The sequence below is a fragment of the Herpailurus yagouaroundi genome, unplaced genomic scaffold, assembly GCF_014898765.1.
Source record: "Herpailurus yagouaroundi ecotype Mexico unplaced genomic scaffold, PumYag 190, whole genome shotgun sequence".
Lineage (NCBI taxonomy): Eukaryota > Metazoa > Chordata > Mammalia > Carnivora > Felidae > Herpailurus > Herpailurus yagouaroundi.
Window position 1 is genome coordinate 35,494,009 of NW_024412421.1, and position 26,907 is coordinate 35,520,915.

Sequence of the window (26,907 nt, forward strand, 5' to 3'; positions counted from 1 at the left end):
TGAGAGACTGGCACTCCCAGGCCTGCCCACAGCAGGAGGAGGAGAAAAGGCGTGTAGGCTGGTACGTTCAGGGTGCTTCTATCTCAGGCACTTGGGTCTTGGGTTTTGCTTGTACTGATCTATTTCCCACAAATATAAAAATGGTGAACTCACTTGGATTATCTGCATTTCAACATATCTGGATTATTCTGGATGCAATGGACAGAGAAGCCAAGCAAGCTGGCCTAACTGGGAGGGATGATGCCATAGCCCAAGGCAGGCTGGTGTCCAACTGCTGTGATCAGGCACGTTCCTCCCCCAGCCCACCGCCCCCCCGCCCCCGCCCCCACCCCCCGCTGGCTCTGACGCACCCATGCCCGTATCCCATGTTTCCCAGCCTGCGTATCCACCAACTGTCCTCACGGCTGGGACACAGCATGGGGCGAATAGGACAGCCACACGCTCAGCTCCTGGTCTCCTGGAGCACTGGTCTAATGGTGACAGATCGACGACAACAAAGTCCACGAGGACTAAACGAGAATATGTCAAATACAGGGAAAATTTATGGAAAAAAGACATGAGAAACAAGGCAGAAAAGCAAAACAAAAAACCGTGAGGAGTCAGACGACCAGACTGCTGCTCTGGGTGAGGGGGTCAGGTTCAGCCTCTAACATCTGAGCCGGGCGCTGGGTGACGAAGCAAAAGGCAGCCACAAGGGTGGGGTGGGCGGTACAGGTGGGAAGAGAGAGCCCAGAAGATCTTTCCGCCCTTCGTTTGATTCCTGGCGCCTTGGGAAAGAAGCCTACATTTAGTGAGCAATCTCAGGGCAGGCTTTTCCGACGTCTCCACGGTATTTTCGTTGTAAAGCCAATGAGAAAGCGCTTTGGCGAGGGAGACCGAGTGCCTCAAGGTTTTCTTGAAAGCACACGCAAGCCAGGCCCTCCTGAGGTGTAACAATGTGCTTGCAACGTGCCCAGTACGACCTGCTGGTGAAAAAACTAAAATTTCTCACGTGTATACATTAAAAAAAAAAAATCTCCACGTAAATGCTTTCTTTGACTTTTTGCCCAGGATCCATTGCAAAAGTGCTTCTGTTTAGAAAGCACAGTCCAGCCAAAATCCAGTTTGCTTTTCAGGAAAAGTGGAGGGAAAAAACCAAGAAACGTGGGGCATTAGGCAAATCGGCATGAGCGTCTGTCACTGTCTGTGACACAGGCTGGGGCAGCTCATTCTCCATGGCGGGCACCTCCTACAAGACCATGTGGAGTGGAGGGTCTTCTCCCGGACGGAGGGGTGAGGGCAGAGCAGTGAGGTGCGTGCCGCCCCCCAGTCACACGGGCTCTCCGTCGCGGACGCCAGCGCCAAGTTGCGACAAACAGCCGCACCCAGGAGACCGCGCTTGTTGGCTTCTGCGACTTGAACACAGCTCTCCCCCTGCGGTGGCTCCAGACCCAGGATCCCAGGACAGCAGGGCGTGCACCTGCCCCTGACCCCTGCCAGGGCCTCGCCCCTTACTCCCCCTCCCCCCCAACCACAAACCCCTGGCTGCCACCGTTTACTCCGACTCGGTCCCCTGCGGCCTCTGAATAACCAGAGAAGCCGGTGTGGTGGCAACACCCGGCAGGTTACGGGACGCAGACACAGCAGGGCTGGGACATGTCGGCCGTGAGCTACTGGCTGACTCTCTACTCGTCAGGAGGTCCTGGGCGGTGACACAAGGCCGGGCCATCCTGGAGAGGCCTGGGCCCAAAGCCGCTCACGCAGCAACGCTCTGCCGAGTCCTGCTGCCACGCCCCTCAAGTTCCACGGGGACCGGAGCAGCGCCCCATCACAGGTCGGCGACGGCCGGGCGACAGTCAGGCCGTGGCTCCTGCACGCGGCCGCCCGGCGGGTCGCTGGCCCTCTGCCGCCTGGCCAGTGCCACCGTCACGGTGGCCGCCCCCAAGCGCAAGCCCTGCAGGCGGGAGACGGCCTGCTGGGCGGAGGCCGGGGCCTGGTAATGCAGGAGGGCCCTGCCCCGGGGCCCCTGCCAAGTGAGCCTCTGGGGGACCGCTCCGAGTTCTCGGAGGGCTCTCTTCAGCTCGCTCACTCGGGCGTCCCGGGGAAGGTTCCCGACGCAAACGGTGCCAGCGGGCCCGTCCTCCCCCTGCGCAGGGCAGGGTTCTGGCAGGGGTGGGTCCCGGGGCCCCCGGACGGCGCTCAGGTGAGCTGGCTGCTGGCTGCTGGCTCCCAGGAGGCGCCGGGGCTCGTCCCGGAGGGTGACGTCCTTCCCAGCCTGCTTCTCTCGGCGACGAAGGCTTTGGAGTACTGGGATTTTCCCCATCACCTCCCAGCTGATCTGAAAGAGCAAAGCGGTCCCAGCTGTTCTCCGGGGGTCCCAACACGGTCACGAACGGAGGAGAAATCGAAGTCGCACGGGGGCCTCTGCCGCACACGCTCGGGTAAGCAGTCTCGGCCATGCTGCCCTAGGGGCCCACCCTGGCCCTCTGGGAAGCAGGACCCCTCGGTCCCCGTCCTGCCCCAGCTTAAGTGAAATCTGGGACCCCGAGGCCACTTCAGACTGTGCCCGACGTGCCACGGCAGCTGGCAGGAGGGGAACGGTTTTCTCTACTCGGGAAGCAGAAAAGCAAAGGCCTCCTATGCAGAAGGGATAGCGGGGAAGGTCAGTGGAAAGAGGGTGACGGGTCACAGGTGGCAATCCCCCTGGTGACCTCCATGATAATCGGGGCTTTCTGCCTCCATGCCAGCCCCTCCTCCCAAGTCCCCACCCTGTGGGTGGGATGAGCTCTTTAACGGGGCTCCCTGGGGCCTCCCCCTTCTCCCCACTCCTCCACTGGAGGAGCGTTCCTCAGGGACCGAACCTTTCAACGTGTTGCCAAAAATGCAGAGACAAGGCAAAGCTGAAACACAACGCCACTTCTGAAAACTTTCTAGCAACGGGTTCATCAAGCTACAAAGCAGCACTACACGAAACGTTAAGTCTCAATGAACAGGATTTCTACTTTGGCTCTTTGGGAAGCTGCAACAAAGGAGGCGGGAAAAGCACCCCGAGACAGGAGGCAGGGCCCCCCTCGAGTACCGGGATGGACAAGTGGGGTCCGCGCACAGAGGGGACTGACTCGAGCCCGCTTGCCGCGTGGCAGCTGACGGCCCCTCCCTGGGGCAGCCCTTCAGGTTAGGCTGAGCCTGGATGACTGAACCCGGGACAAAACCCGTCTTCTGTCGTTTAAGGAATCACATGGCAGACAAGGAAGAGAAAGGCACTGGTGAGCCCTTCTTAGCAATCCTCAGTCTTTACAGATGCGTTGTGTCCTGCGTTAGGGCACAGAGCTTGTACATGACCAATTACAGGGCATGGTGGGCAATGGTCCCAACACGGGACTTCCCACAAACGTGGGCACGTCAGGATACGTATCAGCATACGAGCTGGATAGATGTAACTTCCCTCTACAAGTAAATAGCCCACCTAGTAACGATGTTCTCTTTCCATTCAGAACCGTATGTCACTAGAGTAATGGTTCTTATCCCCGGCAGGTGTCAGACACCTTGGGAGAGAAGCCGGGGTTCCTTCCCAAGGAGGAGTCCCCCGCAATTCTGTGCGCAATTTCCCAGTCTACTCCGGGGTCTCCAAACCACAAGGGGCACACAGGCCCCAGGTTAAGGATCAGCGATTTAGAGAAAGGGTCAAAGAAACTCAAACACCCAAGAACAGTCGAGCCCCTTCTCACAAACTTCAAGGCTGCTGGTCCTCATTAATCTGGCACCTGGTTCTCTCTCCCAGCACTAAGTGGACAACACCCCCACCTTGGCCCACCTCTCCACTGGCTCAGATCCCTCTCCAAACGGACACCACCCTCGCTCCCGGGCACGGCCACGTCAGAAGCCTCTGTGCCCGGTTCTTGCCCACTCATGTCCTCAGAGCAGCACAGAGACTCTCAGCCGCCACAGAAAGACGCTGTTCAGAGAAAACCTCCCCCTAATGTTTCCCAGTGTCGAGACGCAAAGAGACAAACAAAAACCACGTCTGCCATGGACACATGCATGAGATGAAGCTTCTCTTTTCTCATCAAAAGGGATCTTTCTTCCACTGGACTCTCTGCAATTCTCCCGAACTGATTCACTCAAAGGTGACAGAGCTCCCAGGCCAGTACCCTGGAGGCTCTGGTCCCAAGGCGTCCTGAAGATGGTCTGGTCCAGCAACCGACCCTCCCACGCCTCCATTCTACCTTCTTAAAGAGTTCACATTCCTGTGTCCTTTCAGAGTACTTAAAAACAGATTGAAACTGGTCATAATCAGATTCTTTTTATTTTCTAAGGAATCTCTACACTTGACGTGGGGTTTGAACTCACAACTCTGGGATCAAAAGTCACGTGCTTTTTTTTTTTTTAAGTTTATTTATTTTGAGAGAGGGAGAGAGCGTGTGCCGAGTGATCAGGGGAGGGGCAGAGAGGGAGAGACAGCATCCCAAGAAGGCTCTGCACTGTCTGCCTGTGCAGAGCCTGACGCGGAACTCAATCTCACAACCGTGAGATCGTGACCTGAGCCGAAATCGAGAGACGGACACTTAACCGACTGAGCCACCCAGGCGCCCCAAGTCACATGCTCTTCCAACGGAGCCAGCCAGGTGCCCCCAAACTGGTCATATAGGTTCTTCGGGATGTCTTGAAGTTACCAGATCTAGTATTTAGAAAGGATGACCCAACTCAAAGTTGCAATTACAGTCGGAGGAAACGTGTGACTATGTATTTCTGTGGCAACGCTGAATGTCGTTCCACCCAACACCCACGAGGCCAGATCTCCTGGTAACAGCACTTGCGCCAGCACCGGCTCCGAGCGGTCTTGGCCGGGTGATCGCCCCACATGCTGAAACCCCCACGTGCTTCTGCCCAGCGAACCATGGGGCTCCCTCCGGCAGAAGCTAGCGTTCTCAGGGAACCTGACCCAGGGGGCGAGGTTCCACACTCAGGCAGCAGAGATCCATTTAAAAATGCATCACGTGGGGCAAAAGGACACCCGCTCCGCACCCCACAGGGGGGCGCTGTATCCCAAGCAGGCACACGTACACACTGCGAATGGCTGAACAACAAAAATGTTTTCACTGGGTACGCATTCTGAGCTAAGTCTACAGCACCGCAAACACACTCAGACACACACACACACACCCCTTTACAAGGGGAAATGCCAACTGCGTCACCGTTGCCTAAAACTGCTGGTCTCAAGACAGGATGGTTTCGGGTAAGGAAGGACAAAGCTCAGCGTCGGCTCATGCTTGCACGCCCACACGTTCTCAATGGAAAAATCTCCCCGACTAAGAGGTGGCCACTTTTGACACTTTCCCAGCTGTCTGCCATTTCTGGGCTCTTTGCGGAGCGGCTGGGGCTGACGGCTGTCCCACAGCTGACACAGAGGCCTCTGTGCGCCAGCTAGACGGGCTGGCTTCACGCTCAGGACAGTCCACGCGGTGCTACGCTGTTTTTCCTGGCTGGCCATTAGGAACATTTGTTACATCTGTGAGTGCGCCATGTGACACGAAAGATTTTTGCCTATTAACCAAACATACAAATACGTTTCTGCCTTTCAATAACTAATCATTCCATTAAAAGATAGTATAGCGAATTTAACTTTCTTTTGTGCGCCAAAACCATTCTCCACTGACGTTTTACGAAGATCGTGTATAAACATACGTTCTCTTTAAAGATTAAAAATCCCGTCCCCTAGAAATACATGCTAAATCCAATACAGATCAGCAGCCTAACTCTCAAGGCACCTGCGGCCAACTCAGAAGGAAGACTAACCTTGCCTCCGCCAACCCCTGGCTTCAGAATTTCACACCTGTTGCTTTTCCTGACTCTCCCTTTACTTGAGCAGAAGATACAGAGACTGGGAGGGAGGATCCTCACTCTGAAATGCTAGCACACGTTTGAGCTATTGCAAAGGAACAGGAACACCATACGTGTTTCTCATGTGACATACAATGTCCACACAAATTACTACTGCCACACATGAGACCAACACTTGTCATTCATGGATCGAAAATACTTTTATTTAAAAAAATTTTTTTAATGTTTATTTATTTTTGAGGGGGGGAGGGAGGGAGGGAGGGAGACAGAGCATGAGCGGGGGAGAGGCAGAGAGAGAGAGACGGAGACACAGAATCCGAAGCAGGCTCCAGCCTCCGAGCCGTCAGCACAGAGCCCGACACGGGGCTCGAACTCACCAACAGTAAGATCATGACCTGAGCCGAAGTCGGAGGCTCAACCGACCACCCAGGTGCTTGGATCGAAAATTCTTTCAAATACGGTACTTTCAAATGAGCAAGGTGAAGCGACTTGAGTAACCAAGCATGCAAGAACACAGCACAGCTAATGAACACCCTGTCTTCCAAAAGTCATTCCTGCCTTGCAGCATCTGTTGGCTAATTATAGTGGCTCCTGATTGTAACAGGGCTCGATGTGTACGTCTTTTTGCAGAGAGATGATCAAAGGTGTCACTTAATAGAAAAGGCCCCACAGGACCACTCCTTTATAATTATGCTCTTACTGTGGGTGCTGAAGGACCAGGAGGGCAGTGACCGCACACCATCGCCCCATCGCACGCCCCACACAGTCAGGAAGAGAGGAGCCGTTTGGGGGTGGCCACGGAATCACTACGCAACACGGGGTAAAACGGTGTTTACTTGCTGGAACACATGATCACCTCCAACCCGTGCCACACATGCCAGCTTCTGTCCACACACTTCGGTGCCCACCCATCCTATGCTGTTCGGGGGGTGGGGACAGCCCGACAGACGAGCCCACGAGCGCAGGGAGTCCCCTCCCACCGGGCCAGTTCGGAGCCGGGTGTGGCATGCGTTCCTGCCAGGCGGCTCCGGGCTCAGCTCCACACCAGGGCGTCAGCCGCGCGGGGAAGAGCGGCCCATGCGGCCCCACCTCACGCACAGGCAGGTGCTCTGCACCAGCAGCTGGGGCAGGCCAGCGTCGCCCCCACGCACAAGCACAGGACTCCTGAGAACTGGGGCATCGTCTCAGGCACCTGTTCTTACCCCCTGGGCGCGCGGCAAAGGGAGGCTCGTTGCAGAACTGGAGGTGAGCGCCCGGGGAGAAGGCTGCCCGCAGAAACCGTCTCTCCTCGGTAGTGCGGACGGGGGGCGCGCACCCGCTGTGGGAAATTCAGAAAACGGTGAACAGATATAGGAATCCCCCTCTCGGAGACGGCTACGGTTCACGCGCGGGCCTACCCCCACCCCTTCCTGCGCGGGTTCCAGCGCCACGGGCTGAGGACACACGACACCGCAAACGTGCAGAGACGCGCACGCTGCCCGTCCACCCGGCACGTATCACACGAGCGTTTCCTCTCACCGTCAAACACTCTCAAAAGGCTGCATGTACTTTAATGACAGGGTTGGCATCTGGGACCCTGACGCACCTCAGGGCCGTGCATTATACGGGATGCACGCATCTCTACCTGAATTTCTAAGTATTTCTCTAGGACAGGTTCCTAGAAGTTCAATTACTGGGACAAATACAGCAAATCTTTTTAAGTGGAAGGATCGGCCTAAGTCCCCGGCCCCGTTGTAGGTGTGGCTCAGTCCACATCTGGCTGTTACTTCCAGACAACACTGTGATGCGGGATCGGAAAGCGGGCGTCTGCGTCCCAGGACGGCTGCTGCTCACAGAAGAGGTCCCTGTCCCAAACCCTTTTCCTCAAGCCATGTGTCATTCTCAAGAAGTCAGTCAACCGGCATGGTGACCATCTGGGAACAGCACTCCCTAACAGCTGTAGATGCTACAGAACTTTTTGTTTCTTTGAGCCTGTATACAAGGATGACCCTGGCAGAGCCCCATTTCCTCACTGAAGGACAAAATGAGTTGATCCGAGAAAGACAAACATCCAGACGTTGGTCAACACAGTCCCACTGCTCCCCTCCGTAATCAGTGGTAACACCTTTCCCACAATTACTGCAGGGAGCAAAGGGGCTGGGAAGGAGTCCTTTGGTCTGTGGCTTTGGTGGCAAGGAGCAGTCTCGTGGGTGCCCTGGGTCTCTCTGGAGCTGCAGCCACACCCCGCTGCCTGACCATGTCTCCAGGGTACCCTTAAATAAGTATCATACCCTCCATCTGCCCCATTCTAGCTCAGCAGACGTCAATAAAGGCACGGGTCTCGCTGTCCTGAGGTCCAGTCCGGTGGGGCCATGCGAGGGGAGCGGAGGTGTCAGAAACAACCCGGAGCCCCACACACAGAGGGCCCCGTCCTGCTTTCCAAATGCTCGTCTGGGTCTAGCGGGCAGCCAGGCTCTTGGGCAGGACACTGCACTGCTCTGTCGTGACCCACCATCTTGCAGCCCTGGGAGCGGATGGGGCTGTGCGGGGGCTCCAGCCAGAGCTAAGGCCTGCAGGTCACCTTGCACATGGCCGTCCACATCTACCCGGGGGTTCGGGACCCACCTCAATGGCCGGGTCTCATACCGTCCACCGGCCAGCTGGACAGAGATCCTGGGAGGAACACCTCCTTTCACCGGGTTGGACCTGCTGGGCCGGGGGCTCAGGGGGTTCTGGGTCCTCAGGGGAGGCAGCTTGTGGCTGGAGTGGGGCAGTCATGGCACCTTGTAGCTTAGACAGGGAAAAGTTCCCTGAGTTTGACAGGTCAGCAGGTGAGAGGCCACTCTGAGGGAACAGAGGAACCCACATGAACAGAGCAGACGCACTTTCCAGGAGGAACGTCTCTTTCTCCTTCACCGAGAGGCAGTGAAGGGCACACGGTGATAACGCACAGCCATGGAACGACTCGGGCCAGGCCCAGTCTTGGCTCAGTGAACGTCTCAAAGGGGAACCGCGAGGACTCTGCCAGCACCAACAGCATCCAGGCACGTTTCTCACAATTACTGACTTCCATTTCACGCCTGTGACAGCCACGCCGGTGACAAAGGGCAAGTTTAGCCGGTGCTTCCGTGCTCTGCCTGTGGGGTCAGCACCGACGCTCTCCACGCTACAGATAAACTAATGGGGGGGGGGGGCACCTGCAGAGGGTGCACCAAGGTCACAGATACAACGAATGAGAGGCCCTACGGTGGCTGCTGAGCTCTCCAAACTACTGCGCCCCCTGGTCACCCATCTTTAAAATCACAAAGCACTTGGGGCGCCTGGGGGGCTCCGTCAGCTAAGCGTCCGACTTCAGCTCAGGTCACGATCTTGTGGTTCGTGAGTCTGGGCCCCGCGTCGGGCTCTGTGCTGACAGCTCGGAGCCTGGAGCCTGCTTCCGATTCTGTGTCGCCCTCTCTCTGCCCCTCCCCTGCTCATGCTCTGTTTCTCTCTCTGTCAAAAATAAATAAAACATTAAAAAAACTTAAAGTCACAAAGCACAGGCAGAAAAGAGGACAAGGTGGGTCAAGGGCCCCCCCTCCCCACTGCCCAAAGGAACTACAGCTGGACAGCAGAGTCCATACCCGCTGGCCCCCAAGCGGGAGCACCCCATGCCTCTCTCAGAAGGTGGGGCAAAGGCCAGGGGAATCGAATGCTGCACAATCTTTGTGTATTAAGAACGAGTAAAAAAAAAAAAAAAGAAAGAAAATGTATCACACTTTGTACTTATTTCGTAACCTTCATCTGGGAGGTCTACAGTGTTTAGAAAAAAACTGTGATTCCAGATATTCCACAAAACAGACGAGAAGCAAACTCGGGGATTCTAATACCCACACGACAACAGTCTATGGGTAGAATATCCACAGGAGGATATGCCAACGTGTATCTCATAGTCCATCTGAAATCAAACTGTATCCTACAACTGAACTTCCCCACCCCTTCCCAAATCCTCAGTGGAATTCAGGGGTTCCCAATGTCAGTGAAAATTCCTTCCGGCTGCACACAAAGCGAGGCCAGAACAGAAGCCCCAGGGACTGGAGAAAGTTGCTGCTTTCACATGACCCCGTGCAAAGGGACGCCCTGTGGTGGGAGAACTAACACAGGACCCCAAAATGAGAAATGGCCTTTTAAAAGTTTGAGATTCTTGGGGCACCTGGGTGGCTCAGTTGGTTAATGAAGCATCCGACTCTTGATCTCGGCTCAGGTCATGATCTCACAGTTCGTGAGTTCAAGCCCCATGCTGGGCTCCGTGCTGACGGCACAAAGCCCGCTTGGGATTCTCTCGCTCCCTCTCTTTCTCTCCTCCTCCCCTGCCTGCACATGCTTTTTTTCTCTCTCTCAAAATAAACAAACATTAGATAGATAGATAGATAGATAGATAGATAGATAGATAGATAAAAGTTTGCAATTCTTGGGGCACCCAGCTGGCTTAGTCGGTAGAGCACACAAATCTTGACCTCGGGGTTGTGAGTTCAAGCCCCGCGTTGGGCGTGGAGCCTACTTAAAAAAAAAAATAGTAAAAATAAAAAATAAAAGTTTGAGATTCTTGCTCAGGCCTCATTAGCAATCGATCTTCCAGGAAGGGGCTGAAACAGTGGGGGCGTCAAAAACCAGTAAAGGCCCCAACGCCCTACGTACAAAGTATGGCTACTTCTTTGGGATCCCTGGTTCATTTGGTTTTCTTTTACACACGAGGAGTTATCTTCACCTAACACGACCAATAACATCACCTGTTGATATTTTTCTTGTTAAAATCAGGAGAATGTGACCATGACTATTCCCCAAAGCAACACATCTTTGTTTTTCTTCCTGGAGAGGCCGCCCAGAATCTTCCTAATGTGGGCTGCAGTTGGCCTTCCGTCTATGAAGTGCTGTCCTCCAGGGGACCTGTAGCCTTGCTGTAGTCAGCCTCTTGTGTAACCTGCCCCGACTCACATTCTCAGCCGTGAGCAAAGGCCACCTTGCTCCTGTAACCTGTGTATCAGCCTCCACTCAGAGCAGCTGTGGCCCCGAATTCCAAGGTAAACCCAAGTTCTCAGGAGAGACAGCGAGGGACATCTTAATATTCACTAAGGGTGCCACTGGCTTCCCCACGGCGCTCAGCACACACTCGGACCCCCACCGGCCCACTTTCAGGTCACGCCTGCCTCTCCTCTCTGCTTTCGTCGGGCTAACCTAGAAGGAGCCCAGAACTGCCTGGCCGTGGCGTCTGTGGGAAGGCCCACTGGGCCGTAGCATTTCATTTTGGTGTCAAGCTTGGAGGTGGAGGTTACGGGGTCTCCATGCCCAAGGGGAGGCTGCTTTCCAACTCTGGACAATTCGGGTTCCAGGGATGGAAGGTGTGGAACAAAGGCTTCAGTCCATACCAAGCCCAAGCTGTGCCCGTCTCCTCAGTAGCTCTGGCTGCTCGCCGGCAGGCGGGGCCCTAACCTGCAGGCTGGCCTCTGGGACCGACTTCCTACCGCAGACTATCGTGCCGTGTGCCGTGCAAATGCTGCGGATAAAAGTCACCAAGGCATCAGCTTACGAAGGCCACGGGTACCGCGTGGACAGCCAGGTCACACGAGACAATCTGGGACTCCCAGCGAGAAAGCCGATGAGGCAGCAGGAGGCTGTGGCCAGGACGGTGGCACGCAGCCCAGAGATGAGACCCGCCAGCAAGGGTGTCGGGGCATCGGCCCTCCAAGTGGGCAGCTCTCTCTGCCGTGGACAGCTGGTGCCCTGCGGCAGGAGACCTTGCACCTGCCTGCTTACCAGAATCCCACAGGATTGCAAAGTATATTCTTGGGCCCATGCCGGGAGACAGATTCAGGAGCTCAACTGTTCAAAAGCTCGCGGGTGATTGTAACGCACAGACACGCCAGGCCTGGGGACAGCTGCCATGCCAAAGGACGCCACACAGGAGGGTATGCCTCTGAGCTACAGGTCACTGCCGGCCACGGCACCCACCTTGGACCATAAGATTCCCGTTGGCTTTGGGCGCTCACACCCTGTGGCAATGACTCTCGTCGGAGTGAGAATGTAGTCCACGGTGAGGTCGTGGTCCTCGAGCAGCGCTTCAGGTATGTCGATGACCTGGTCAAACAGAAGGGGGTGAGGGGGCTGGCGGGCACACGGCTCCCGTGCTCACCGCACACACAGTAGATGCACGTGCCAGGCCCGAAGGGAGAAGGCCTCACCGCCATGCTGCCAAACAGATCCGGCCCCCGCTGATGGCCACCACTCGCGACAGCCGCGGAGCGAAGGCAGAGACCACTCCGTCTCTGTCTCTCTCCCTCCCTCCCCTCCCGCTCTCTTGGGTGTGGCAGTGGCTCTGCTGGGCCCGTTCACGGGCAGCACCTGGCAGTCGTGGACGATGGTGACCACTGGTGTCTCCGGGCCGACCGCTCCCATCGACACCATCATGGCATATTCCAGATCAGCATAACCTTCTCCCTTCCCAATTCTCCAACCTAAGAAACACGTAGAGCATCAGTAGTATCTCCGGAGTACATGTTTCATTAGGTCACAGTGGAAGCAGAAACCCGGACTCAGTATCCCCGGCCCCTCCTCAGAAACTGCCACAGTGAGCCCACGGGCGGGCAGCCCCCCAGTAGTGGGGTTCAGGGGACAGAAGACACTGCGCACGCACAGCGGTCAGCACGCAGTGACGTGAACCTCGAGCCCTTTAAACGTGTTACAAGAGGAAATGGAACCTTGTTTGTATGAGCAGAACTCAGGTTTAAAAGTAACGAAAGAGCAGTTTCTAAAAAGATTAAGAACAAATTTCTACTAAACACAGAATCTTTTTAAGCTATTTCTCTTGGAAGAGAAATAAAAACGAAAATGAGGGACAGGCGATTTAAGACGGCATCACTTTGCCTTGTGAAAAGCGCCACAGGAGGGCGGGGCCGGCGGCCCTGGTCCCAAACTGCAAAGTCCGAGGTGGGGCGAGCGGAAGGCTGAGCCCGAGGCTGGACGAGAAGCTACGCGGCAGGAAGGAACGCGGCAAGACGGGAACCTGGCTCCCAAGAGGATCGACACCGTGCCGTTAGGAAGCCCGTGACACTGCAGAAATCCTGACTTCTGCACAACCTCAGCATCAGCATCATCACAAAGAGCATCAGTGCTCATGGGTCTAAAATGCTGGTCTGTCACGCGACTCTTACAGTCACCAACATCCAGCCACGCGTGCAAATACACGAGACAAAGACAGTTCCACGCAGAATTGTCTGAGTCACAAAGGATGTGGACAGTCTGCACGAAGAGACAGGCAGGTGAGCAGCAAACACAAGAAATGACCACCTTCGCTCACCATGGAATGCAAATCAAGCGACAGGTGGCACACGACTGCTCACTGCGGGACGGGTAAGCACCAGAGTGTGGTTATTCTAGTTACTGGCACGGGAGCAGGGAGGGAGGCGAGCTGTACAGGGCTGGGGATGCGAGGTGGGTTATGTGGCTACAGCCACCAGGGTTTAAAGTCCACCCTTTGCCTCGGCAATTCACTTGCTAGGATTATGCCACGGAAAGCCCTGGAAGGCACCACAGACTCAACCCCAGGACTCTGGCTCCCTTTAGTGTTACCTGTAAGGGAAAAGCCAAAACCAAACCCTGGTGACACCTTAAGTGCCCATCAGTCTGCAGGGACGGACATCATCCGGCAGGACACACAGTGCCGTATGTGCTGCTGCCCCCTTCTGGGGGAACAGAGTCAGCACAAACCACCCCAGAGAGAACACGGGACACGTGTGGACTCACAGGCATCTCTCTCACAGACACAAGGAACTACGGATGGTGGACGCCTGGGAAGGGCACGGGTGATGCTTTCAGAAGCGCCTGATCATCTTTGAAAAAAAAGGCCCTGCTAATTGCCCCTTGCCAAGAGCACGGCCCCAAGCTTGTCCCCGGGCCTCGCGGCCTCTGGGAAGCCAACCCCAACCTACCCAGGGCTGTGCTGCCCCTCCTCCTCTCCTCTCCTCTCCTCTCCCGCTGCACCCACCTCCGCCACCTGGCACGTAAGGGCCAGCCCTGAGGTCGCTTCCCAGATGATGCCCAGCTCAAGGCCTTAGGGTCACTCTGCTGACCCTCGCCGGTATCAGTGCTCACTTCTGTGTCGGGCACCGAGCACATCACGCCACGGTTCAGCCGCTGTGTCTGCTCTTCCCAGGCCCTGCGGCCCAAGGCAGAGACCACCCAGAGCTGGCCTGACACGGGGCCCACAGCAGGCATCCAGGAGACGTGTGCCTCTGGGGACCCATCCCCAATGACACAGACAGAGCGCGTAACTGGAATACAGAGAAAGCAAAAGCGCGAACGAAGCACTACAACGGCTCCCATACTAGGGCAGAGTGAGACACAGAGGCGAGTCCCCCGCCCCCACTCCCCCCTCCGAATGGCAAAGCACCAGGCCTCCCGGTCAGGCCCGGGACAACACGCGTCGCCCAGAGGCCGCCGCTTCCTAACGGAAACAAAGTTTAGAGCCTGACGTTTTCCCATTCACTGGAGGTTCTCCAAAACCAACCATTACTGACACACTACACACAAGTCCAGCTCTGGTTCCAGGTAGCTTAAGAACAGAGGAAATATCTCTCACCACCTGAACAGAGATGATGTCACTTTATTTTTCCTGCTAAGAAAAATGAAAACACTGTAAAGGTATTGAGTGTGAGGGACAAAATGAATGAGAGAGACAGTGGTTACTCAAAGGACAGGAACGTGTCCAGAAACTGAAATTACTTACCGTCAGGGTCTAGGAGACGGACAGACAGCAGAATGTCACGCTGCAGGTCACGGTGCGATTTTAACCTTACCTTTTTCAGAAACGGCAACGGACCCCACCACCACCAAGTCCACAAGGACCCTGGAATCCAAGCCCACGGGGGTGCTGTAGTTGCGCACGCCCTGCGAACAGAGACGTGGGCCTGAATGCTTCCCGGGCGGCGAGCGGCTGGCCCCCCTCACAGTCCACGGGCGAGGAGCTCGCAGGAGGCAAACTCGTGCCCTACGACAGGCACACGGCATCGTGGGAGCGGCATTGAGGATAATTTCCCCCAGTTTCTGTCCCAGGGAAGATGGCGCTTTGGAAGGGACAGCACAAATGAGTAAGGCGGTAATTTCACAATACGGAGCAAATCAGAGGAGTGCCGTGGTTAGAACAGAGGGGGGGAGTCACACGGAACCATGTGCAGACCCCTGTGCGCCCCCGTGACCTCAGCAGGAGGAAGCTCTCTGACCCTCAATGTCGCCGTCCGTAAGGCAGAGGCGCTGCCCACGGCCTCGTCAGGCTGCTGTTGGAACGGAAGGAGATGGCGGAGGTGATGCGCTTCGTGCATGAGATGGGGCCAGCAAGCGCGTGGGGCAGACTCATTAAGTGTGAGATGCTGGGGGCCGCCACTGGCACGCAGGGCGTATTCACTCCTGAGATAGGACTCAACCCACACCCACCTAACGTACACACGTTTACACCGAGGGGGCCCGTATTTCAAGAACAGGGGGGCTGATGTGGTCCTGCGTCTCGGACGAGAAGGGGCACAGATCAGTCCGGCAACCGGATCACGGCCCCACGTCGGTGTCCCGCCCCCCACTGCTGGGCAGTCGCCACCGCACGGTGGCAGCCGTTCTGCCTCGCGGCTCTGGCAGCACAGACAGTCAGCGCACCATGACCCGCATCTGCGCACACGCGCGGCCGTGAGGCTCTCTCCACGTTCCATTTGCCCCAGCCAGGAAGAGAAGGAAAACCTCCCTCTCGGGTTCCGGTGCGTCATGTTGTAACAGAGCCCGAACTCGGCCGTCCAAACCCTACTGAAGCTCAGTCACGAGTGCTGGCCCGGCTCCGCTGGGGGCCCGGTCACACTTTCAGGGGCGCGTGTGAGGGACCGGCCATCTGACCCGGGCCTCAACCTCAGGACGGGAACTGCGCTTAACTCTCCCGAACCTACGACTGCTGCGCGGCTCATCACGCTCCCCGCCGGCTCTGGGAAACGCGAGTGCGTACCCGTGGCCCGTGCTGCCAGCCGCGGACCATCCCACAGGCTGCATTTCTGAACACCAACGAGAAGCACGACCGTCTCTCGTTTTTCTGCTTTGAATTTCCCTTTGCACTTTTTTCTACACGTGTTTTATTACCGTACTCTATTACACGGGTTTTTGTAAACCACATCAGATTCTATTTTTGGAATAAAGTTAACGATAAGTAACAATAAGCGTTCAATTTTTAAACATCAGACTTAAGCAGAAAATCTCTTTTAAAAAGGAATATCTCTTAATTATACACCCGGCTACAGACACAATTAGCCCACGGTCATACACCAGGAGGAAAATCGTGTTTAGGTGACACCTCTGCAGCCTCCACTGAAATGCCCCGTGTCACAGAGCTGCTGATACACAGCCTTCAGCCAAAACCACTGGAGGAATGAATTCTACACCATTTATTGCACGATTCACATTTGACCAGCATTATCTGGCCAGGTGACCATCTTATCCTGCTTATATTAAAATGATGCGATGGAAAAAATAAATAGGAATATCTTGATGTCTTAGTTTTCATTCCCAATAGATTAGGAATCAAAATGAGCGGGGGTCGATCCCAGGACTCTGAAAAAAAGTCACCAAATTCTATTTCTTCATCTGCAAAACACAAGGCAAATCCCACTACAGGGCAGCCTAGGATAGTATTTACACACTTCCATTTGACTACACTGTGAGACACTCCGGAAAAGCCCATCCCTGAATTACTCAAGTCGTTATTCAGAACTGCTGAGGCCACTTCCAACTGAAGGGTTCTGCAAATCCCTGAGTCCCCACTTGCTCTGGTGGCAGTTCAGAAATTGCTAGATACCAGACAGTGACAGGTCAACACGGGGAGGTGTCAGAGACCAGGTAACTTATTTCCTCTTCCTTTTTAACAGGAACTTTACAATCTGCAAACCTGTGCCAGAGAGAAACCGAGCAGCTCAAGTGGAGCCCGTGTACCTGTGGTTTTTCGACGTGGCTCCTGTATCACGGGACGGCTGGATGCTAGTCCATTTCTGCTCATCTGGCTTTGCGGAAAATGAAGTTCAGTTCTGTGGGGCACTTTGCGCCCGCACTTACCTGAGAGGTGGCGCATTTTCTCAAGACGTCCTTCGTTGCGCCGGGCGGCGGCGTGATCTTATTAAATAACCCCGTTCTCAGCCGTGGTGTTGGCACCAACAATGTTTTTTTGCTCTTTTAAAAGAAAGACAATCAACGAATTATAAAGTTAAACCCAGGAACTTCTTGTGTGCATTTTTAACGTTTCAGGCGCAGAGGCAAGTTGCTGTTACTGGCATTGTTGGGGAACGACTTCTTTGCATGCCTAATTAAATACAAAGAGTCACTCGGGCCACTGGCCCACCCCACAGCTTGTCATCAAACACGAATTCTAGTTTACTTGCCACTCAAAATCGCCAGGCAATGACGATGCAAATGGGCACAGAAGCCCAAGGATTCCAACCAGGCCCTTCCTGTGGCCCCTCCCCAGCGTTACACACTCTGTAGGTACAATGCTTTCACGGGGCACCTGCTGCCCAGCCTGAGCCTTCTTTCTGTCCAGCAGATTCCAATCTCATTATAATCGACATTTTGGATTGACCTGAGTCCACAGCCCCTTTTCTTCTATTTAGTTCCCAAATGCCTTGGTTCTCCAAGTGTGGTCCCCAGCCAGCAGCGGCCCCTGGACGCCTGTGAGAAATGACCAGAAGCTCAGGGGGCAGGCACACAGGTGACTCTGATGCCCAGGATGGTTCCAGAACCACTGCCACAAGCATCCCTGCAGATTATGCAGGGGCAGCCCATGAGCCAACTGTAAACTTATAAAATCTTTGGTGTAAAAAGAGTATATTTCAGTCTTTGTGCAGGAGATGACAGCCTGAGACCAACACAAGACCTATAAAATCGCAGGTTGGCATACTTAAAGCCACAACAGAGGAAATATTTCAACACAAGCCGTGACCACATGCTCTTTTCGAGCGTGAAAGAGGTCTGGGTTCATCTGTAGTCTGGAGACGCTGGTGTGCTACATATTATTCTGGTTACTCCCTCTTTTCTGGAAGCTTCTCACCTACCAGCTCAGTGGCTCTCAACCCTACCTGCGCTTTAAAACCACCTGGGGAGCCGTCTAAGACTTAGCCAAGGCCCAGGGCCACTCAGAGCCTCTCATTCAGAAGGTGACATCGGCAATGACTAGTTTTCACAGCTCCCTGGGTGGGGCCGACGTGCGGCCAGTGCTGGCCTGGCCAGCGGCTCTCAAAGCACCAGTGGGGTATCTGTTAAAAAGAGGATCCAGAAACCGACTGAAGGTCTGGGAAACTGTGTATCCCCAAAAGCAGGCCTCCGTGTCCCCAGGCACCGGCTGTGGCCACGTGCACCACCGTCCCTGCCGGAGCTCAGGAGATGTGGCAAAGCCTGCAGGTCTACCTGCTTCCCAGGTGATTCTTAAGCTACTGAGTTTCCAGCAACAGCGAGGAGCCGGCGGCCCCAGAGCCCCAGAGCGCGGGGAGCACACGTGTCTTTTTCACCATCACATCCCCGTGCTCACAACCTGGAATAGAGCAGCTTCTCCAGCGTGGCCATCTCTCCCCTGAAGAGAGAGAGATGTGGAGGATGCTGCTACTCCATCCGCCACGTGGCTGCGCTCCTACAGGACGCCGGGACTAATCTCCAACCCACTCAAGGCTCTGACCTTGTGCTGAGGGGCCGACGGTTAAGAACCTCGCACACGAACAGAGCTGGCTCCGCGGTCACGGTGCAGGTCATGATCCCAGCCCCACCACTGCCAAAGTGGGCCTCAGCCAAGTCACCTGACCTCTCAGGGTCCAGTTTCCTGTGTCACGAGGAGCGGGGATCCCCCCTACAGGGCAGCTGGTAGGATTTAATGAGGTGATACGGCCAAGTGTTCAGAGAGAGCTGTGCCCTTGCACACGGCGGGCACTCGCTGCAAGCCCTGCTCTGCTGCTGCAAAAATTACCTCATTCGTTACAGTGAACTATCGTCCAGGAAAATAAGGCTGGCAAGACAGAACGCTTCCAGAAGAAAAGCCTAAATGGGAGTCTCCCCCTGGGGCCGAACCACAATCAGCAAACGTGAGGATTGGAACGCGAGCCTTGGAAGGGCCAGAGCAGGAGCCCCGCACCCCCTCAGTCCCCGCAAAATCACCTTCGGGTGCTCCCTTCGCCACAGGCTGCAGGGCGCCTCCAGGCCCGAGGCCTTGCGGGAGCCGCGGGAAAGCCAGCCTGCCACAAGGGGCACGGCTGCGCAAGGAGCTCCGGAGACCCCTGTTCACGTTCTCCACGGCGACTGGTCTCAGCAAAACAACAGCCACCATCACCTTGAATCGGTGATGTTACTACCGCTGTTATCTGCATGTTACTGCTTTTAAGGTTTATACTTCACGTACATGTTTATTTTGGTTTTACGGTTGCATGGGAGCTATGAGCGTTTAAGTTTATACCGTTCTGTTTACACGTACTAAGCTAGTGAACTGACAGCAACCCTGGGGGAGTTTTTGTTTTTTTTTTTTTTTTTTAACAGGGGCCTACATATTTTAGGAAACGCTGTTCTGATTTGTATATTCTGGAGATGTCATCAGATCTCTCACTCACGGGTTATCAACAATGTCAAAGAATTAGGGTATAAAAGCAGCAGAAGTAAATAATCTTTCTCTTCTGACGAAGCACATCCGATTTAAGAATGCTCGAGGTGACCGTTCTGAACATCTTTTACCTGTGGATTCAGGAACACTCGTGACTTCTGACAGACAAATGAAAGACACGTGGACCGTTCTCAAGTAAAACTCCCAGGGTGTCCTGCACTGGCGGGAGTCAGAAGCCCCATCTTCCTCAACAGAGGCTTGCACACATTTGCAGGCACCTGGAGCCCGCATCTCGCCAGCAGCCAGGGCTCTGGCTCAGGAAAACGGGGTTACCTGCAGCGCCAGCAGCCGGATGCCTTCCAGCGGTTTGTCGGGGTCCACTTTAACTTCCCGTGTTCTGGCAAAAACTTCTAGGTCTCTGATGTTTTGGCAAGCCAGATAAGAGCCCTAGTTAGGCAAACAGACAGAGGTGCACTTACGTCGAGGACGAAGAAGCGAGCGTTTGTCTGGGGAGCGTCAGGATTGACCTTAATGGTTCTGGCCATTTTGAACGCCTGCAAGCGTGGGAGGTGCTCGGCAGCACGGGAAGCACCCTGTTTTTAAATGCAATTGCACATTACCGACAGGACGGCCGGATCCTGGGCCTACAGCACGCGCGAGCGAGCGACTGCTCTAGCTCCTCCCCCGGAGGGGGGGGGGGGGCCCGCCGCGCACTAATTCTCAGGCAATATCCAGGAGTCGCCCAGAGAAAAGTCTGGGAAAGCAGTCAGTGTAGAAAGGAGCTAAAAAAGCCAGCCTCACCCCAATTTATTTATTTTTATTTTTTTAATGTTTATTTTCAGAGACAGAGAGAGTAAAAGAGAGAGAGAAAGCGTGTGCCACAGGGGAGGGGCAGAGAGAGAGAGGGAGAGCGGGAAACCCAAGCAGGCTCTGCCCTGTCAGCGCAGAGCCAACGTGGGGCTCGATCCCACGAACGGTGAGATCATGACCTGAGTGGAAACCAAGAGCCAGACGCTGAACCACCCAGGCGCCCCATCCCCAGTTTATTTTTAACTGAAATAAGATATACATTCCAAAAAGGCGTAGACATCGTGTACAGTTTGATGAATTTTCACAAAATGAACACGCCTGTGTTTACTACTGCCTAAACCAAAAAAGAGCGGATTACCACCAACTCTCCAAGTCGCTTCCTTTTTAAACATTTTTTACTGAATCTGTGCACCTTTCTCTTTCTCCTGTACCTCACGGCAATTTCTCTCCCTGGGAAAACAAGCGCTAAAACAAAACAAAGCAGCAACACAAATCATACAAAAAGCACGAGCTTTCGAAGCAACAGGGGCTTGTTTCCAAGAGGCGGGGGGTGCGGAGACGAGGTCCAGCCAAAACGGAGGGTGACGGCAGGAAACGGCCACACATGCTTTGGGCTGACGGGGCATCGGTGTGTTTTCAAAAAGCGCTTTGTCTTTCTTGTGGAAAAGGAGCCAAAATTATGAGCTGTGTACGTTTGCCCGTCCACGTAAACTTGTTTCCTGTGAACGCTACCACACACAGGCATCTCGGATTAGCTTCTATTCTGCACACGGGGAAACTGACGCCTGGCATCACCGGGGGCTGCTGAGGCCTTCCTCTCCAAAGAAACTGGCTGGGGCTCCCCTCTCAGAGCGCATCACTCGCTGCTGCTCTTAAGGAGCAGTGTGTGAAACGGCACCACAATGACATGCTTGCAGCCAGGACAAACGTCTTACTCCCTGTCAAGGGGTGAACAGGCCCCGTAGCATCAGCTCGTGACAAGATGCCACCAACCGCCAACCCCGCGCAGAAGGGCCAGCGGCCGCGAGAGCGAAGCTTAAGTGACTGGGATGAGGGGCGTCTCAAACCAGAGGCCAGGCCAGCGGCACGGACTTCGCACCACTACTCACTGCCCACCCCACTCGGATCCACCACGAGGCAGGACAGTAACCGCATGACTATCTCGCTCACTCGGGACTCTCCGGTTTTCCTTCTGAATGCTCCGGGAAGGCTTCAGTACCTTGAAGTTGGGAATCCTGTGATGAACAGGCCGGGGAAAATCCGCTAAGTTTCGTGATTCCATGTAGTCCCAGATCTGTTCGCGAATGTCCTGTTTGGAAACACCTATGGCAACAGAGGGTGGGGGGGGTTAACGCGGCAGAAGGGAGTCCCGCAGAGGTGCGGCCGCTCCAGCACGCTCGCGCCAGGCCAAGCCAGCGCTTCTCATCTGCACAGCGAAAAATCAGGGTTAGTGATGAAGTTGCAACAGATTGGTAACGTCCGAAAACAGAGTAAACTCAAGACAACCCAGGTGTTTAATCCGGCCCTGCTGAAAACAAAACGCAATCCAAGCCCCACGCCCTGTCCTCGCTTGGAAATGCGCGTGCCGCTGGGTCAAGGCACTGCAATCCTCAGTCTGTCCAGCTTTGCCATGGCCGTGATTAGTGCGCTCGGGCTGTAAATCCAGAAAGCTTGTCTTAAACCTAAGTGCTTTGTAAACCTATTATTTTGGATTACCAATTACAACCTCCTTTATTAGCATAGGAATTTCTTTTTTCTATATCCAATTTAGGAAGGTGCATTTTTGGCAACAAATAATCTTTATTTGAGCAGAGCAGTGTTGATGAAATTTGCATTAACCACGTACTCTTCCTAAGAGTTAAGAACCATAAGGAGCAGTCTCCGGTTAGGTACCAGCACCTTCCTATAGGCATATTTTTAAGTATTCACTTAATTTCCATTTTTGTTGGTCCAAAAGGATATCCTCACACTTGCTCAGAAGTCTGTTTCAAGTCACTTTACTTACTACTTGATCTGTTTTCTTTTCTTTAGTATTTATTTTTGAGAGAGATACAGAGAGTGAGCAGGGGGAGGTACAGAGGGAGAGAGGGACACTATATCTGAAGCAGGCTCCAGGCTCTGAGCTGTCAGCACAGAGCCTGACGCAGGGCTCGAACCCACGAACCGCGAGATCATGACCTGAGCCACTCAGGTGCTCCATTGTCTGTTTTCCTAACAATTTGTTGTGCGGCCAGCACTGCGAATCATGAGGCAGGGGACTCCCCATGAGGTCATCTCATGCGCGGGTATGCTCTCAACACCAACCTGCCCTAACTCCCAACGAGGGCGAGTGCTTCCTACCCTGTGCCGTCTGAAAGTCGCTGCAGGGACACACATGCATGGTGTTTAGGGAACATGCATCGCTGTAGCTGGCAGTGAAAGCCGACCTCTTCTTTTCAGAGAACTTAGATGGTGTCCCTTACAGCTGACAGGAGGTGCTACAGTACTGTGTGTGGCTGGGACACCTCTCGTCACCTTCCTGGGTGCATACCTGGGGCAGGTACAACTTCACGGGTCCCGAGTCTCCCTTAAATGAGTGCAGGCTATTGAGAAGCGACCCAAGGGAGCAGCCCAGGATCAGAGAGAACGGGGAGTTGCCTGGATGGGTGGTGGGATGGGGCTGGCAGCTGGCTTCCCCCCACAGACATTTCTGAACAGTGTGGCTTTGATTCATGTCAATCAGTCACACTCCAAAAGTTTATCTTTCATAACTGGACACTCTTAACACAGGCAAAGGGAGCTATACTGGCAAGCCCCTCCCCTGGCCGCCTGCTGGCTACCAGCTCCCTTCCCCCAGGGCGGTCAGTGCACCCCTTGTTTTTTTCTCCTGAATTCTTCCCAGGTACGTCTGGCCCCACACAGGAGACATTTCCTGTCACCACCTCTTCCTAAGGCGGCGCATCACGCAGACAGCCCACACTGCCCCGCACATTGGTGTTTTCGCCAGACATCTGGCAGATGGGCCCATGTGGTATACAAGAGCGCCGCTGTCCTCATGGGAAGCCACACAGTTTTCCACTCTAGGGACAGGTCAAAATTTACCCAGACAGTCTCCTTCTGAAGGGCAACGGGTGGTTTCCAACACGTCAGTGTTACTGACGTGCACTTCGCCACCCGCTGCCCATTTTGCCCCCACGTGTTAACCCCCCACGTGTAGTTCTAAGGGGTAAGGGCCACAGCCACAGGCTTCCACTAGCCTACACCGTCTGGCTAGGCCTAGAACTCCCCAACGCGGCATTCGGCCCAGTCCCAGAGCCTCTTGGGGCCACTGCAGACGCCACTGGTGCCTCGTGACCCTAGCTGTGCCTCTGGGCCGCTCCAGAAATCGGCGCTGCAGCTGTGGGAGCACTTCGGGACCCGTGTCTATAAGACGCAGGCTGAGCTCACGCTGCTGTCAGCCTGGGTGGGGCCACACAGCCAGTTTCCAGCACTTGGCTTGTTTTTCCCGCCGGGAGCTGTGTTGGCAAGTTGGCTCAGCTCTGTGTCCCTTGGGCAGACCCTCACTCTTCAGGCCTCAGCTTCAGCACGACCTCCAGGAAGCCCGCCCCCTTCCACTCTGCTCCAGTGTCTGGGGATCTCTTTGTCACAGGGCCACAAGGAGCTCTGGCCTGCAAAGCCTTGCTGCGCACGTCAGCCCCATCTCCCACTATTCCTCACTTTGGATTCAAAACGTGGCTCTAGCATTGTTGGTCCCTGGTTCCACACACCTGCCCACCTCTCTGCCTCTCAGGACTTGGTACCTCCTCTCCCTTCAGGGACACACCACATCCCCCTGTAAGTATTTCGAGGGCCCAGCCACAGACAGATGTCCCTCCTTCAGGAACTTGGAGCACCCTAACTGTCTGGTTTTTTCAAACACAATTACACTGGCACAACTATAAGATTACTACACTTATCACTTTCACTAACAACCTACAGGTGCTACAGTATCCCCAACACCGTGCAGGATGCGGTGTGGGACACAGGAAATATAAGAAATTGTGACCCTTGCTTTGGGGAGTCCATCACAAACATCTGAGTGACTCCCATTTAGAAAGCAATGGGCTGGTTGGGAGGTGCAGGGAGCCTGGAAGGGCACAGGTCCTCCTACACGTGGAAGGTTACAGAAACATGGGAGATGATTAGGATAATAAAAGAGGACACATATTTATGTGTGACATGCCCGAACCCTGTTCCATAACTGCCTATTCACTCCCCTCAACAGGTTGTGGGCCCCGTCGGGTGAGCTAGGGTCTCACTCATCCTCTACCTCTGGCTCTGAGCTCAGTCCCCGCACTTGGCAGGCATGTGAACTACCCGCACCTGTTTACTGGGCTCTTTACATACTGCACACCTGGGAAGAGCAGAGGTTTATTTATTCCAGACCCTGGCTCACTGTGGGCTTTAGTATTGGGTGTTATCTTTGCCAAGAAACCCTGCAACAATCACCAAAGCTCTTCTCCACTAGAGGAGCCCAGGGGCAATGAAGCAAGTGTCCCCAGTGCCTGGACAGGGCCTGGTACAGCGACACCTCAGAAAACATTTAAGAGGGCGGTGATTTTTTTTTTTTTTAAGTTTACTTGTGGGGGGCGGAGGGGAGGGGCAGAGGGAGAGAGAGAGAATCCCCAGCGGGTTCCGTGCTGTCAGCGCGGAAAGGGGGGCTTGAACCCATGAACTGTGAGATCGTGACCTGAGCCGAAACCGAGCCGACTGAGCCCCCCAGGCGCCCCTAAGAGGACGCTGCGAACCGGCGTTTAAGATACATTGCTTTGCAGCCGCGCCCCTGCCCCTGGAAACCAAGTTACATTGGTTTCCGGTGAGCCGTAAGCGCAGCTCTCACAGGTGGTAGTTACGACCGGCACGGGGCCCACCGACACCACCAGGTGCCCAGCAAGTAGCCCTCGCTCTCTTCTCCCCATTATCTTTACTCCTCAAGACAGCGTCGGATATCAGGGTCGGAGACCACCGCCGGGTAGACCCCCCACGCCCCGCTGGGACCCCTCCGGGTGCCCCCGTCTCTCCGGTGGTCCCCGGCCCATCCCCTCTGGCCCCGCGCGCCTCTCCGGTGGTCTCCCGGCGGCTGCTCACCTACTCCCCACTCGGACAGTGGGTGACCCGGCGGCCCCTCACCCGCCCGCCCCGTGCCCGTCCGGTGGCCCCTCACTCGCCCCCACGCCTGCCCCTCTGGTGGGTCCCGCCCGCGTCTCCAGCAGTCCCTCACCGGTCCTCAGCTCCATGACGACGCGGTCGGCGAGCGACGCCTCCAGAGGCGGAGTCGGCGCGGAGTGACGTCATCCGCCCGCGCACTCTCCCCGCGCCTGCGTACTGACCGCAAGGGGGGCGGGGCGTCGCCGCGGAGGCCTGGTGCGAAGGGCCTGGAGTGCGCATGCGCGTGCGTCGCCGCGGGCGGGGTGGAGGGACGTGCGCAGAGAGCCTGGCTGGGTTCCCGGGCTGTCATTTGTTCACGGAGCGAGTCAGTGTTGAGCGCCCGTTCCCACGGGCGTTTGCAGGGCGCTGGGGCTACCGAGGTGAAGAAGCCCCCGGCCTCTCAGAGCCCACTGCCGATTCCAACACACCCGCCTTCTTTTCTGTTCCCCCAGAGGCCGCCTCCTCTGAGAAGGCAGCCTTGATTGCTCCTCCAGGATGTGATTCCTCTTCTCTGAGGACGTACCGAGGGCATTTTAAGATGTCAGGTCGCTGGAATGGGACCCACTGCGGGTAGGATCGGGCCCAGCCCGGCCGCTGAGGGAGTCCGATGTGCTCCCTAGGGCCACACTTCGGTGAACACCCCTTGGTTTTACCGTGCGTGGCCTCTGGATCTCTAGAGACCGAAAGAACGTGGCAGCCTGCCTTTGCTCGGCACATTGGGTGTGTCAGTCTAAGGGCCAGGAACTGGCTGCAGAGAAGGCCAAGTCCGAACCTTCTCTGGGCTCCACCCCAGCGGGACCGAAGGAGGGTCAGTTGGCGGGGAATTCAGGCTTTAGGAAGATGACCCTTCCCAAAAGGAGGCCGTCCCAAACCAAGTCGCCAGTAGCCACCTCCCGAGTGATTGCACAACCTTAGCCGTGCGCCTCCTGCATCATAAGCTCCAAAGAAGGGGTGGCTACTTTCCAGAAGTCTATACCCAATACTTGCTAAGATCCTGGCAACTGGCAACACACTTGCAAAATAGGCAAAGCGTTTTAGCGTCCACCTCCAGATGCGGGAGATGAGGTTCTGGGTGTTCCAGAGACTTCCTCAAGCTCCTACAGAACGGATCCTATGCCCTTTGCCGTCATCAGAGAGAACATAATTGATGACAGTAGCAAACGCTGCTCCAAATGTGCCAGGCTCCAGGCTGAGGGCTTCCGAAGTCACACCTGAATGCAGTCCTCACAGCAGCGGTGGGCAGCCGAGGCGGCATCCACAGGGGAGGAAACAGGGACTGGAGATTTTGGGGAGCCTGGCCCAGAGTCGCGGAGCCGGGAAGAGGCAGCACGTGACGTGACCCCAGTGTGCTAACTACAAACCTTGCGGCTCCTGGCCACACCTCTGCCTTCCTAGGGGGTATTTGTGGCGTTAATACACAAAGACATCAGCAGCCCTTCGTGCTGTGTGGGGGTGGCCGTGTCTCTTACCGGCTCCCAAAAGGTTATAAAGTACAGAAGGTT

General features: G+C 55.3%; 1 protein-coding gene across 4 annotated transcripts; it reads right to left on the bottom strand.

Annotated features, from left to right (window-relative positions):
* Nucleotides 1-520: 520 nt before the first annotated feature.
* MTHFSD (methenyltetrahydrofolate synthetase domain containing) lies at nt 521-26,092 on the bottom strand. Of its 4 annotated transcripts, none has more exons than XM_040443272.1 (8): nt 25,479-26,091; nt 21,459-21,562; nt 19,909-20,022; nt 16,912-17,025; nt 14,631-14,721; nt 12,178-12,290; nt 11,788-11,913; nt 521-2,317 (listed from the first exon to the last, which is right to left on the bottom strand). In XM_040443272.1, the coding sequence occupies exons 1-8, from the start codon at nt 25,492-25,494 to the stop codon at nt 1,808-1,810; spliced, it is 1,188 nt and encodes a 395-aa protein (XP_040299206.1). In that variant the 5' UTR covers nt 25,495-26,091; the 3' UTR covers nt 521-1,807. The 4 variants fall into 4 exon arrangements, with proteins under 4 accessions (XP_040299206.1, XP_040299208.1, XP_040299209.1 ...); XM_040443274.1 differs by lacking the exon at nt 19,909-20,022 and adding an exon at nt 19,763-19,876 and having other exon boundaries at nt 21,459-21,665; nt 25,479-26,081; XM_040443271.1 differs by lacking the exon at nt 19,909-20,022 and adding an exon at nt 19,763-19,876 and having other exon boundaries at nt 1,808-2,317; nt 25,479-26,081.
* Between the last annotated feature and the right edge of the window lie 815 nt (nt 26,093-26,907).

Bases quoted from the DNA above. Each gene is read 5' to 3' on its own strand.
- MTHFSD (XM_040443272.1), bottom strand. The intron at 12,291-14,630 runs GTAAGGTTAAAA...CGTGTTTCTTAG, and splicing joins CGTTGCCGTTTCTGAAAAAG to GTTGGAGAATTGGGAAGGGA. The intron at 11,914-12,177 runs GTGCTGCCCGTG...CTGTTTGACCAG, and splicing joins CCATCGTCCACGACTGCCAG to GTCATCGACATACCTGAAGC.